The 12614-nt window shown below is 41.6% G+C and overlaps 1 protein-coding gene across 10 annotated transcripts in view; it reads right to left on the bottom strand.

Moving 5' to 3' along the window:
* ITSN2 (intersectin 2) overlaps nt 1–12614 on the bottom strand; it is a 140268-nt gene that overhangs the window by 29432 nt on the left and 98222 nt on the right. For all 10 annotated transcript variants that reach the window (XM_032353163.1, XM_032353162.1, XM_032353160.1 and 7 more), the window contains one exon: nt 12070–12261. In XM_032353163.1, coding sequence (XP_032209054.1) covers nt 12070–12261 — 192 coding nt within the window. The remainder of the gene's footprint in view (nt 1–12069; nt 12262–12614) is intronic.

The raw sequence follows: 12614 nt of genomic DNA, 5'->3' as shown, positions 1-12614 counted from the left end.
GTCTTTGCTCACATGTCACCACTTCAGAGCCTGTTTAAAGCTGAAATCCATCTGGATCCACCCCCTCCCACCAACCCATCACTCCCTTTCCCTAACCTGCTTTAATTTCCCAAGACATGACATATTTATTCATTTTGTTTTCATCTTGCCCTATTTAAATGTCAGCTCCGAGAGGGGAGGAATTTTTTTTTGCTTTATAATCTGCTATGTCCCCCGTGTCTGACACATAGTAGGTTTTTTAAAAAACAGATTTTATTTATTTATTTGACAGATCACAAGTAGGCAGAGAGGCAGGCACAGAGAGAGGGGGGTAAGCAGGATCCCTGTCGAGCAGAGGGCCCAATGAGGGGCTCGATCCCAGGACCCTGAGACCATGACCTGAGCCGAAGGCAGAGGCTTTAACCCACTGAGCCACCCAGGCACCCACACAGTAGGTTTTCAACAAGTATCTGAAGAATGTGATGTGAAGATAAGCCCTGACCTGCAGGAGACGGTACAATGATAGTAACTACAGGTGGCCAGAGAGAATGATGAGAAGGTGTTGGTAAGTTCTTTCTGACAGACAGGAAGTGTGGCAAAGTAAGAAAAAGGAGAGATCATGGCGACGATCAGGTCAAAGTCCCCAGGGTCACAAGACCCCCTCCCCCACCCCCAACTTTTGTGAGGACACAGAGACTGACAGCCAACTTATGCACAATGAATAACAGCCCTGTAGACTGGGTCCCACAGAGTCGGGGAGCGGCTGCCGTTTAAACGCACACGAGAGCGAGAAGCAAACGAGAGACGCCTAAGAAAGCAGAGGAGGGAGCTCTGCAGAGACTCCACAAGGTGAAGGACAAAAGATGGTTTGTGGTGACCAGTACAAAGAGAGCTTGTTCGGATTACGTCATCAAGTCCCAGAAACGTCCTTGCCCATTGTGAGAAGAGCAAGGCCACTGAACGATGCTATTCTCCACCCCGAAGGAGCAGCCCGAGGGTCACATAATGGTTTTCAGTCTGTTTGGAAGCTCAGTGAAAAGACAATTTTTAACAGTAAATCCAGATGACGAAACTGGGTGCATTTTCTGACACTGCCTTAAAGAAAAAAACATTTTATTTATTTATTTGAGAGAGAGAGCGAGAGCACGAGCGAGGGAGAGGGACAAGCGGGACTCCGGACCAAGCACAGGGCCCACCGTGGGGCTCCCTCCCAGGACCTCGAGATCGTGATCTGAGCCGAAATGAAGAGTCAGACGTTCAACTGACTAAGCCAGCCAGGCACCCCTGAAGGCTGCCTTCAATAATGAAGTTTTGTCGGGGGACCAGAAAATTAGTGCAGATCTCATTTTGTAAAAGAACAGTGGTTTATCCACTTGGCAACTACTACCGAATACCAACCACGTACCAGGCACTATGCTCCTACCACGGAGCCACGGATATTTGTGGTTTTGTTTTTGGAAATCTAAACAATTGTTGAACAAACTTTTAAGCTCTAGGTCTTCCTGATGCCTGTCAATTCTTCATCACCGGGAGTTAGGTTGTCTAAGCACAAAAAGAGAAGTTAATAATGTATTCTAATATTGCAGACCATCAGTAAGCAAAAGCGAAATATTCGGTTATCGGTAAGTGAATGTATTTCAGAGCTTCCCAAAGTAAGTCTGCTGATAAACACAAGTGGACAAAGAAACCGTTTATTGGTTTTATTTTTACTTTGGAATCTACAGTGAAAGGTCACAAGCCTAAAAGAGAGCGAAGACCTCCTAATGGCAGACAGAGGAGCCTCCGAAGTTGAGCCTCGGAAGGAGTTTTGTTCAGGCTGAGCCTGGCGACATGTTCTAGACTAGCCAGCGTTCTGTCACCGGCCCATGTGAGGGACCGGACGTGCCAGGCAGATGCAGAACATCACGAAGAGGTGTTATGCAACTCTAGTCTTTTCAGGTTCGCCCAACAGAGAGCCTTTAATCTGAACATAAAAATAACCGTTACCAACACGCGCATGACAACTTACAACCTCTTATCGGCCCTGCGACCCGCAGATCCCACTCGGACCCCTGCTGTGCCAGTATATGGAGCCTCAGAAGTTTGGTGGCTAAGGGACTTAGTGCAGAATTTCGAGCTACGAAATCCCTGCTCCTAGGCCTCTTGGTTCAAGTCTTACACTTTGAAATAATCAGGCCATTTTAAATGGCGTCTACACAGCCATCCTCCTTGGGGCAAACCGTGGATGACAGTGTACAGAAACGTGACCTGGTCTGCTGCTTGCTGAAATCTAGAGGGAATAAGGGGCACTTTTCTGGAAATGCCAACAGAGCTCTCACCTTTCCTTAACTCATTTTTTGTGTCTAAGTGGCGACTGGTACATACAAACCTCCTTTGTCACACATGCAGTGAGTAGGTCCCACCGCCCGCCTCCTGTGCACTATTCTGCATGCTTCGGCCCTCACACTAGGCACCCATTACTATGCTAGCATGGCCTAGGGAGACGGGGGCTGTTTGGTCTCTCCATTACTAAACATCTTGCTTTACTCCTAATTCTCCCCAGCAGCATGATCACACAGCCCATACTTTCAAACTGTTTGTGACAACGTAATTGGTGACTTTGCCACCCTGTGCTTGGTGTGGACACGCCAGCTCTCCAGCACTGTCTGACAGAGCTCGTGGTTAACAGGCGGCTGTCGGCGACACAGGGACCCTAGCAGCAGGTTCCCCCCAGTACCTTTCAGGGTAACTTGACCGGACTGGGTTTGTTTATTTATTTATTTTAAGATTTTATTTTTTTATTTACATGAAGAGAGAGGGATCACAAGTAGGCAGAGAGGCAGGCAGAGAGAGAGGGGAAAGCAGGTTCCCTGCTGAGCAGAGAGCCCGATGTGGGGCTTGATCCCAGGACCCTGAGATCATGACCTGAGCCGAAGGCAGAGGCTTAACCCACTGAGTCACCCAGGTGCCCCTGGACTGGATTTATTTAAAACAGCGAATTCTCTTTACACTCTTCTTGCCTGACTCTTGGAGTTAAGAGATGGTTGTTCTGCTTTTGTGATCTGGAGTTGCAGCTGCTTCCAGGTTACGGAAAGCAGTGTGGGGTGAGGCTAAGAGCATGACTTCGGAGTCAGACTCCATCTGGAGTGGAGTTCTAACTCCATCACTGACTAACCCAGACAGGTACCCAAAGTACTTAGTCCATCGCTCAGTACAAAGTAAACGCTTAGTAAATGTTCGCTGTTCTTTCTTTTTTAAAAACATTTTATTGATTTATTTGACAGAGAGAGACACAGTGAGGGGGGAACACAAGCAGAGGGAGTGGCAGAGGGAGAAGCAGGCTTCCTGCTGAGTAGGGAGCCTGATGCAGGGCTCCATCTCAGGACCCCAGGATCACGACCCAAGCTGAAGGCAGACACTTAACCGACTGGGCCACTCAAGTGCCCAGAACTTGTTCTTGTTTAAAACGAATTTAAAACGTGATTACGAAGACCAAGTACTCAAATAAAAGGCAAAGGATCTAAATACTCTTCTCTCCAAAGACACACAAATGCTCAACAAGCACAGGAAAAGACACCCAGCATCATTAGTCATGCAGGAGATGTAAAGCAAAACCACAGTGAGTTGTGGCTTCACACCCAGAGGGACGGCTACAATAAGTAAGAGAATAACAAGTGTTGGTAAGGATATGGAGAAAGAGAAAACTTGTGCGCTGCTGGTGGGAATATTAAATGGTGCAGCTACTTTGGAAAACGTTCCTCAAAAAGTTAAAACACAGAGGCGTGTCTGGGTGGCTCAGTGGGTTGAGCGTCTGCCCTTGGCTCAGGTCATGCTTGTGGGGTCCTGGGAGGGAGCCCCACCTTGGGCTCCCCACTCAGCAGGGAGCCTGCTTCTCCCTCTCCCTCTGCTCCTCCCCACTGTTCATTTTCTTGGTCTCTCTCAAATAAATAAAATCTTAAAAAAAAAAAAGCTAAATACAGAATTGCCATTTGATGTAGCAATTCCACTCCTACCTAGTATACTCCTGTATACCCAAGAAAAATGAAGACATATGCCTACACAAAAACTTGTACACATTTGTAGCAGCGTTGTTCCTAAGAGCCAAAAAGTAGCAACAACGCAAATATCCATCAACTTAAGAATGGATAAGCAAGTGTGGTGTACCCACACAGCGGACTACTACTTAGTCATGAAAAGGAACGAAGGGCAGAGGCATCCCACAGCATGGGTGTACCCTGAAGATATGATGCTGAGTAAAATAAGTCAATCACAAAACCCACACATTTATGGTTCCACATATATGATATGCCCAGAATACGCAAACATATGGGGGTGGAAAGTAGGTGAGTAGTGGCTGCCTAGGGCTGGAGGTGGGGGTTGTATAGTAAGACAGGAGGTAAAAGTTAAAGGGTACAGGGCTTCTTTTGGGGGTGAGGAGAATGTTCTGGAATCCGCTATCTCTGGTGACAGTCGCCCAACACTGAATATACTAAAAAACATTCAACTGTACACTTTAAATGGATAGACTGTATGGTATACAACTTATCTCAACAAAGCTGCTACCCAAAAAGTGGTTTGTTCAGCTTTATCCTTGCAGACACTATTCTTAAAGATTCCTGTCCTTGTTGGTCATATTCAGTCTTTGCCTCCTGGCTGCTTCTCTGGGTGTACTTTCTACAAAGAGGAAACACTGTGCCGCCTCTGATTTTCCCTCTTTCCTTTTCCCTGGTTCCAGTGCTGGCCACTGCGGAGCCTCACTGCTCTAAAGGGGCGCAGTGGCCGCACCCTAGTGTAGATGGTGAGAGCATGGGCTCTGGAGACAAACCATGTGGGTCTGAACCCAGCTCTACCACTCACGGGCTGTGTAACCTTGGACAAGTTATTTAGCTTTTGCTTTCATTTCCGTATCTGTAAAAAGAAAATCATAATGAGGAAAAACATTAGGGAACTTCAGAAAAGTACCTAGATTAGTAAGGGCTCAGTGAAGGGCACTTCCTTCTCTTCTTTTCATTGGTCTGAGCAATGGCTGTGCAGCCAGCGTGTCCTTGTTCTCCTAGAACCTGTTTCCTGCCTATGTGGGTGCTTTTGCGGACGCACCCGTAACTGCTAACACCCTGGACAGTCAGCTCATCTATGTTCATGGGCTCAACCATCAAACTGCGTTCCTCCCACCGGCTGATGTCCTGAAGCTCTGACCGCCTGCCGGACAGGTCTACCCTGGTGGCCCACTGTGGGGGCTTGGTAGGAAAAAACCCAACTCTTCTTCTCCCCCTAACTCTGACTCCTTACTGGAGGTGGTGGCACAACGATTCTACCTGTCACCAGGATACACACCTGCCCACACATCCCATCCATTACCAACTCCTGCCAATGTTCCTTCAGAAACAGTTCTTAGCTCTGTTTCATCACCTTTTCCCCACCTTGGCTTCAGAGCAGAATCATCTGGGCAGCTCTGAAAACCTCCCCCCGCAGACCATGCTTTAGACCATTAAAAAAAAATTTTTTTTTTAAATTTATTTGACACAGAGAGAGATCACAAGTAGGCAGAGAGAGAGAGAGAGAGGAGGAAGCAGGCTTCCCACTGAGCAGAGAGTCCGATGCGGGACTCGATCCCAGGACCCCGAGATCACGACCTGAGCCGAAGGCAGAGGCTCAACCCACTGAGCCACCCAGGTGCCCCGCTTTAGACCATTTAAATGAGGACGCAGGCATCAACAGTTTTTTTTTTAAAGCTTCCCAGGTGGTCCCAGTGAATCTCTCATCCAGGCTAGAGAATCTGATCCAGCCTTTGGTCCGGCTCTCAAGCCCCACCTTGCACTGATTCTGGCTTTGCACTTCCACTGCGGCCACAATGAACTGCTTATAAAACCACCCCCTCCACTGTCTCTGTCCCGCCCATCCGGCTCACTCCTATTTATCTTACTGGTCTCCCAGTTGCCTCCCCCAGGAAAGCTTCTCTAACTCACCCAACTACAATGAATAAGGTATTCCTCCCTCTGTACTCTCGTCGTGCCCAGTGAATGTCGATCACTGTGCTTACTAGTGTGCTGTTCTAGAATTATCTGCCTGTGTGCCTGACCCCCCTCACAGGGCAATGTGCTACCTGAGCCCAGGACTAGCTGACACTTGTTTTCATATTCTCAGCAGTTAGTCCCTGTCTGGCCTTATGCAAAGACTCAGTTCCAGAGGTGAGGAAAGGTTTTCTGGAAAGAGGTTGTTTATGCCAGATACTGACGGATGGGTTGGATTTCAATACATATTTTTTCACTCAAGGTGAAACCACCAACTTGATAATGTGTAAGTGTCAGACTCTACTTAAGTCTGGGGCCTCCAAGTATTCACTACAATTTCTTATACATAGACTTTGGTTTTTTGTTTTTGTTTTTTTTTAATTTTATTTATTTATTTGTCAGGGATAGAGGGAGAGAGAGCAAGTGAGCACAGGCAGACAGAGAGGCAGGCAGAAGCAGAGGGAGAAGCAGGCTCCCCGCCGAGCAAGGAACCTGATGTGGGACTCGATCCCAGGACCCTGGGATCATGACCTGAGCCGAAGGCAGCCGCTTAACCAACTGAGCCACCCAGGCGTCCCTAGACTCTTGTTTTATACTAAGAATGTTTTATCTTGGGTTTGCAATGAGGATCAACTTGTAAGTTCCCTCCAATTTTTTAGAAACAAGTTGGAGTAAAAACTATAGATAACATAGTAGTCTATTACCCTAGATCATATTTTCTTTTACTTTCAAATCAAACTTTCTTCTGCTTTTGAGATACGTATGATTATCTTGGATCAAATTATCTCTATCTTGACCATTAAAAAATTTCTTTTGCCTACTGTAATATGAAACAGCTTGCTGGACTGTACCCACAGACTATGTCAAGGAAAAAGAGAAATTCCACAGAAATTCCATCACGACTACATATAATTACAAATACGTTTCAAAGGGTGCTTCAAAAGAAATACACAATACAAGTAATGTAGTTTGTGTCCTTTTAATAAACACACTTGCATAGTTATATTACAATTTTGTAAAAATAAAAACAGATGACCTCATGCCAAGCGTGCCCAGCATCTGCACAATCTCAACACCTTTAATACTATAGTTTTAAGACACACAAAATAAAAATTTAAGGCAAAAACAGCACTTTGCAACAATTTAATAACTTATTACAGTAGCATCACAGCAGCATCCAATAATGCCACTTCAGGCAAAGTCTCTCAGTATTTCCATTATAGAATCTATTTACAAGAATTTATAACTAGGTAAAATTTATTCTAAGAAAACTTGGCAAATAAAGCTGTGGACTGGAACTGGCATTTCTTTCTCTACTTTTCCTTCCCCCACTTTCTTTTAAACTGTCACCATTCATTTTGTATTTTAAAATAACAGTTACATTTTTAAATAGTTGTACTACTTTAAAATGACTCTTTTAAGATAAAGTTTTAGAGGAAACTATTTAATGGGTGGGACTGACTTAAATTTTTAAATTTGCTAAAAAAATCAGCTTCAGTTTTAGAACTTAACTTTTTTCATCACTGGAAAACCTATCAGGTTTAATCACATACTTTAAAAATGATTATCACAAGTGCTGTGAAATGTGTAAACCTGGCGATTCACAGACCTATACCCCTGGGGATAAAAATACATTATATGTTTGTTAAAAATTTTAAAAGTAAAAAAAAGAGAATTTACCAGCAAAAAAAAAAAAAAAAAAGAAAGAAAGAAAGAAAAAGATTATCACATACTACAATCTTGAAATAAACAGCTTTAAAAAAAAAATTAACAGGTATTTGGAGTCTTCCTATGGGGTTCAGATTTATCCCCATTTTAAAATTCTGTGTTCCTGATAAACCGTTTCCTTCTAATGTTTCTTTCTAAGCCAACTGAAAGCCGCCTCTCATCCTGAACGAGGAAGAGAGCAAACAACGTGGCTGAACGGGAGGTACTGTGAAGGACCGACTGCATGCGCTTTTAAGAAGGATTTAGGTTACTTTTACATGTCATTCAGTTTCCTTTACTTTTAGCTTTCTCTCAAATATATGGCAAAATACCTACACAAAGAGTGGTATTTCAGGAAATACAGTACACTTATTTTCCAGACCAACATCCAGCTTAAGTATGCCCTTATGGGATTTGATTTAGTCCATGGGTACCTGATGAATGTATTATTTTTCTGACTGATTACAGATGCTAAGCTTTCCTTGAATGTCATTCTTGATAAATTATATTTATCAGGGTTACAGTGAAGCGATTTGAGCTATAAAAATATCTTTGAAATAATTTATCAGTGTATTAGATAAGCCCAAATTCAAAATTAGAAAGAGAAAATGTTATACTAAATTGTGTGGCTAATTAGCAGAGGTCTGATTTCCACTCTCAGGGTTTAAAATGGATTTAAAGTAACTGTCCTTAATCTGAACCCAATCAAACAGTGCAAAAGCAGAAAGTTCAGAAAATAAAAGGCAAGACCAAGTAATCCATACAATCTGGAAGATCAGCTGAATTCACAAGGACTCAGTCTTTGTACTGTCTCCTTTAGTGCCTGCAGGCAATCTGTTATCCCACCTGTAAAGTGTTATTATTGCTTTCCTATTAACATCATATTTTATAAAAGTACCATGATGATGCCAAATACTAAAAACTGAGGTGGTCTAATAGTTAACTAGAAATCCCTGCCCCATGGAACGCACATGTACATCATACATCCCAGGAACGGTAAGCATTTTGAAACACAGACATTTGAACTTTGTAAAGTTCTACCTAAACTGTTGATTCTTTCTCAAGAAAAAAGTTATGATTTAGGCAATGACTGAAATTATTCATTCACAATGTATAGGCACATTAACATAAATATTGCACAAAATACGCCTCTAACTGAAACTCAGAGATATAAAAACATATTTCATTCTTCTTAAAGAACTCTGTGAGGAAATAAGACTCTGATTGTATGTACACTTTTCCTGATAATACTCTGACATTCATGAACAGTAGATTGCACTGCAGTTTGTAAACATTTTAAGTTGCATAAACTTCTCATTGATTTTCAAATATAGTTTAATACTGCCTACTAAAACCCTTTTTTCTTTCAGCTAGGTACTCTCACATCATTTACTTATTTATAATAATGTTTATTATCTTTAAAGTGTTTTCTGTTCAAGGAAAAGGAGTAAAATCCTATGCCAAAGTAGCCAATGTGTCTGAAGACGAGATATGAGCCAGAGAATTCTGGGTGGTAAAACCAATCTTCTAGCCTCAGAGCAGCTTCATGGACACAGAAAAATGCTGCTCTCACACATCTTTCCTTCACTCGAATTCATTTGAGACTGAGCAGAGCCTGTATGCCTGCCTCAGTGGCATTTAAACTCTTCAAGGATTCCTTATGATTTTTACTAAATACATTAAGAAGAACGTCAACGCATGTCCTTTTATGACAGGTAGTCACCTCATTAAAATAGGTATCATAAATTTTGACTTTAGAATGTATTTTAGATCTAAACGCTAAGGCAGGGAAGGTTTCCTATCTCACTGTCAATGATAGGAGCCTTTCATTCCTCCAAGAGTCCATTTTTAGGTCCCCAATAGAGAAGTAACACCTGACTGCTACAGCACACGGTGCAGGACCTTCCTCAGCTCAGAGCTCACAGACCCTAAGGAACTCCCACAGTACAGTGCCCGTTTGTGCGTGGCTGAGACGGAGGAAACATAGCCCACTCTGCACATCCTGCTGGGATAGGCTGCTTTCCTCTTTGCTGAGAAAAAGCTTCCCAGAAGTGTTATTGCTTCCACCCAGAAACACACAGAAAATACAAAAAAGGTTATTTCCAGTTCTTGGCCTTTAAACGATTTCAATATTGGTTCTCATGGTGGCATATTAGAAAGTAACAGTAAACAGTGCATATCTGGGAGCAAATCACATATTGAACCAGTTAAGAGCTCACTGTGATTAGGATCAGATCAAACATAAGAGCAAAACATAAGCAAGTTTTATCTGAACTGTAATGAATATACATGTTGCAGTAACATTAGAAAAGCATGGCAGCCCATTCCAAACCAGTGAGAATAGTTTGTGCAAATAGTGGGTCTTTGTGTGTTTGAACTCCCACCATGTAAGGGCAAACTCAATATGCATGCTAATGACCTACAATTACCAAATTAAAAAAGAAGAAAAATGCTAAAGGATGCCAGAGTGAACAGCAGGGAAAGCCACACAAAGACCCACTATCCTTTAACTTGTTACAAATAAATTTTAACTGTAAATTAGAAACACAAAGAAATAATCACAAGTGGCTCTAACATTCAAACGGAGTTAATGAATTGTGTAGGAGAGATTTGATCAGGGCTGCCTGCCCTGCCTCCACGCTAGAGTCAAACTTGGATAGTGGGTCTCTGGGGTGCTTTCACACTGGAAGACAACATTGGGTCCTATAAAAAGAAAAATGAGGAATAAAATGAACATAAAGCAAATTAAGTGGGTGAGAAAAAAATTTGACTAGTAACATGCAACATCAACTAAACAAATCAGAACTATTAAAATCCTCAATCTTTAAAAAACATCCTAATCACATAATAAAATGAAAATAGTAATTGTTAAGGGCCCAAGAAACACAAATGGTAATCTAAAATTTAACCGTTTTTCACAGACTCATATACTCCTGGCTGTTCTTCCTTTAGAATAGTTTTTATCTCTTCTTTGTATTCCTTATTATATAAGACTTAATTGGAAAAGAGTGTTCCTCCACTGGAAAACAAGAGAAACAACAACAACGCACTTGGAAACCTGTCCCTTCACATCCTGGAAAAGCCAAACGTACCGCTGCACTGGGTGTCTCCAGGGTTCACTAGCCAAGAAGCTTCCAGACCCCACAGGTCTGACAAGTATCTTCCCCTCCCGGGGCCAGGGAAGGTACCTAATGCATGTCTAGTTAATGAGATAAGCGGGCAAGCTCTGGAAGCTGCCAAACCAATCAGCAGAGCTTACAAACGGTCATGTAGATAGCCCACATTTTGGGGGGATGTTCGAACCATAAAAAACTCGACTCCTCCCACATCCAATTTGAGAAATTCAGTTGCTTTATCTAAAGGAAAGACTTCTCCCAGGATCAGAACTATTTTTGGAGCTACAAGCTCTACAGTGAAAATAATGCTCTAATACTTCAATTTTATAGTATTTATAATTTTATAGAATTTATAGTATAAATTCATAATACTTGCACTGAATCATAAGCGTCTCTCAGATTGACTGGGTTACCATTTATGTGTTCTCAGAAACTAAAATGAAAGGCTAATAAATATTTTAGATAATTTCACAATGATAAAAATACAAATCATGATGAATCATGATGTATTCTGTAAAAAAAAAACAAAAAAAAAAAAACACCAAAACAACCAAAATCAAAAGGGTGGGGGGAAAGTAACATTTTATAAAGGTAAAAAGCATTTCTAAGTGCTGTTTAATTCTCTAATTATTACAAATATAAGAAAGGCTAGGCAATTACTAAGAGATAATTTTATAAAATACCGTATTTCATACTGTGATCTGGATCCTTGTTCTAAAAACAGTGAAACAGATCTTGACTCATGTATCTCTTATGGCATTAGGCATCTTAAAAAAATCACCTAATAAGAGTTTTGCAAACAGTTTAATCAGGTTTTTAATTCTCTGCTAACCTGGATGATGTGTAAATATATGGATATTAAATGAGAAGGTTGCAAAATTAATAGCACCTGTACTCTCAAAGGGTAATTTGAGTAAGTGAATATGGTAATTACTGGCTGCTCTTTGTTAAGCAGAAAAAGATCATTAGAGGTAAAAAAAGGATGGTGGTAAAGGGAAGTTGAAGTATAGACTGCTCTTTAACTCAAGAACCTGTAAAAGAGTTGGCATCTTTTCAGATACAGTCTAATAGTAAAGTCTAAAGCTAAAAGAAAAAGTATTTAAGCAGTATAACTTTTGATTTTGTTAAAAAATTTCTTTTGCAATTTACTGCTTTCATCACTAATATAGACTTGCTAAGAAGAGTGCTGAGTTTAAGACATACATGCCTGGGGACAGAATGTGCTACATATTAAAGCTTTTGTACTAGCTGAGAGCAAACAGTTTGGTATTACTCACACTGTTGACTTGGATCGGAGTCTGTTGTCATCTTAACATAGTTTGAAGGAAAGAGACCAGTCACCCCGTTGATTTCGCCCTGCCACCAGTCAGGATCATCTTTGTTCAAAACATTGATCAGCTGTCCCTTGGAGAAATTCAGCTCATCCTCGTTATTTGCCACATAGTCATACATGGCAATCACCTGACACACTACCAGAAAAAGAACAAAATAATAGATTAATTATTCCTACAAAGATCCCATGTTACAACTAGGCTAAAATTTCCCTTGAGCTGCTCTCTCTCCCCCTCCTTCCTCCATTCCTTATTTTACAAAACAAGGCTCTCCCAGCTACAGTTAATCCACATGAACCACTACACTTTACGTATGAGAGCAGAGGAATTCCACCTTGAAAAATCTGAAGCAATTAAGTGGTTGGTTCAATTATCACCGAACAGTTGACTGTTTCCACACAGAACTTCCTAGAAAGGAAGTTCTCATTGGGTAGAATTATAAAAAGAAATAATTTTTACTATTTTTCAAAGTTTCTGTTAATCTAAGAAGT

Source organism: Mustela erminea, chromosome 7 (assembly GCF_009829155.1).
Source record: "Mustela erminea isolate mMusErm1 chromosome 7, mMusErm1.Pri, whole genome shotgun sequence".
Taxonomy (NCBI): domain Eukaryota; kingdom Metazoa; phylum Chordata; class Mammalia; order Carnivora; family Mustelidae; genus Mustela; species Mustela erminea.
The sequence above is the reverse complement of the archived record's forward strand: the minus strand, read 5'-3'. Positions and strand labels throughout refer to the sequence as shown.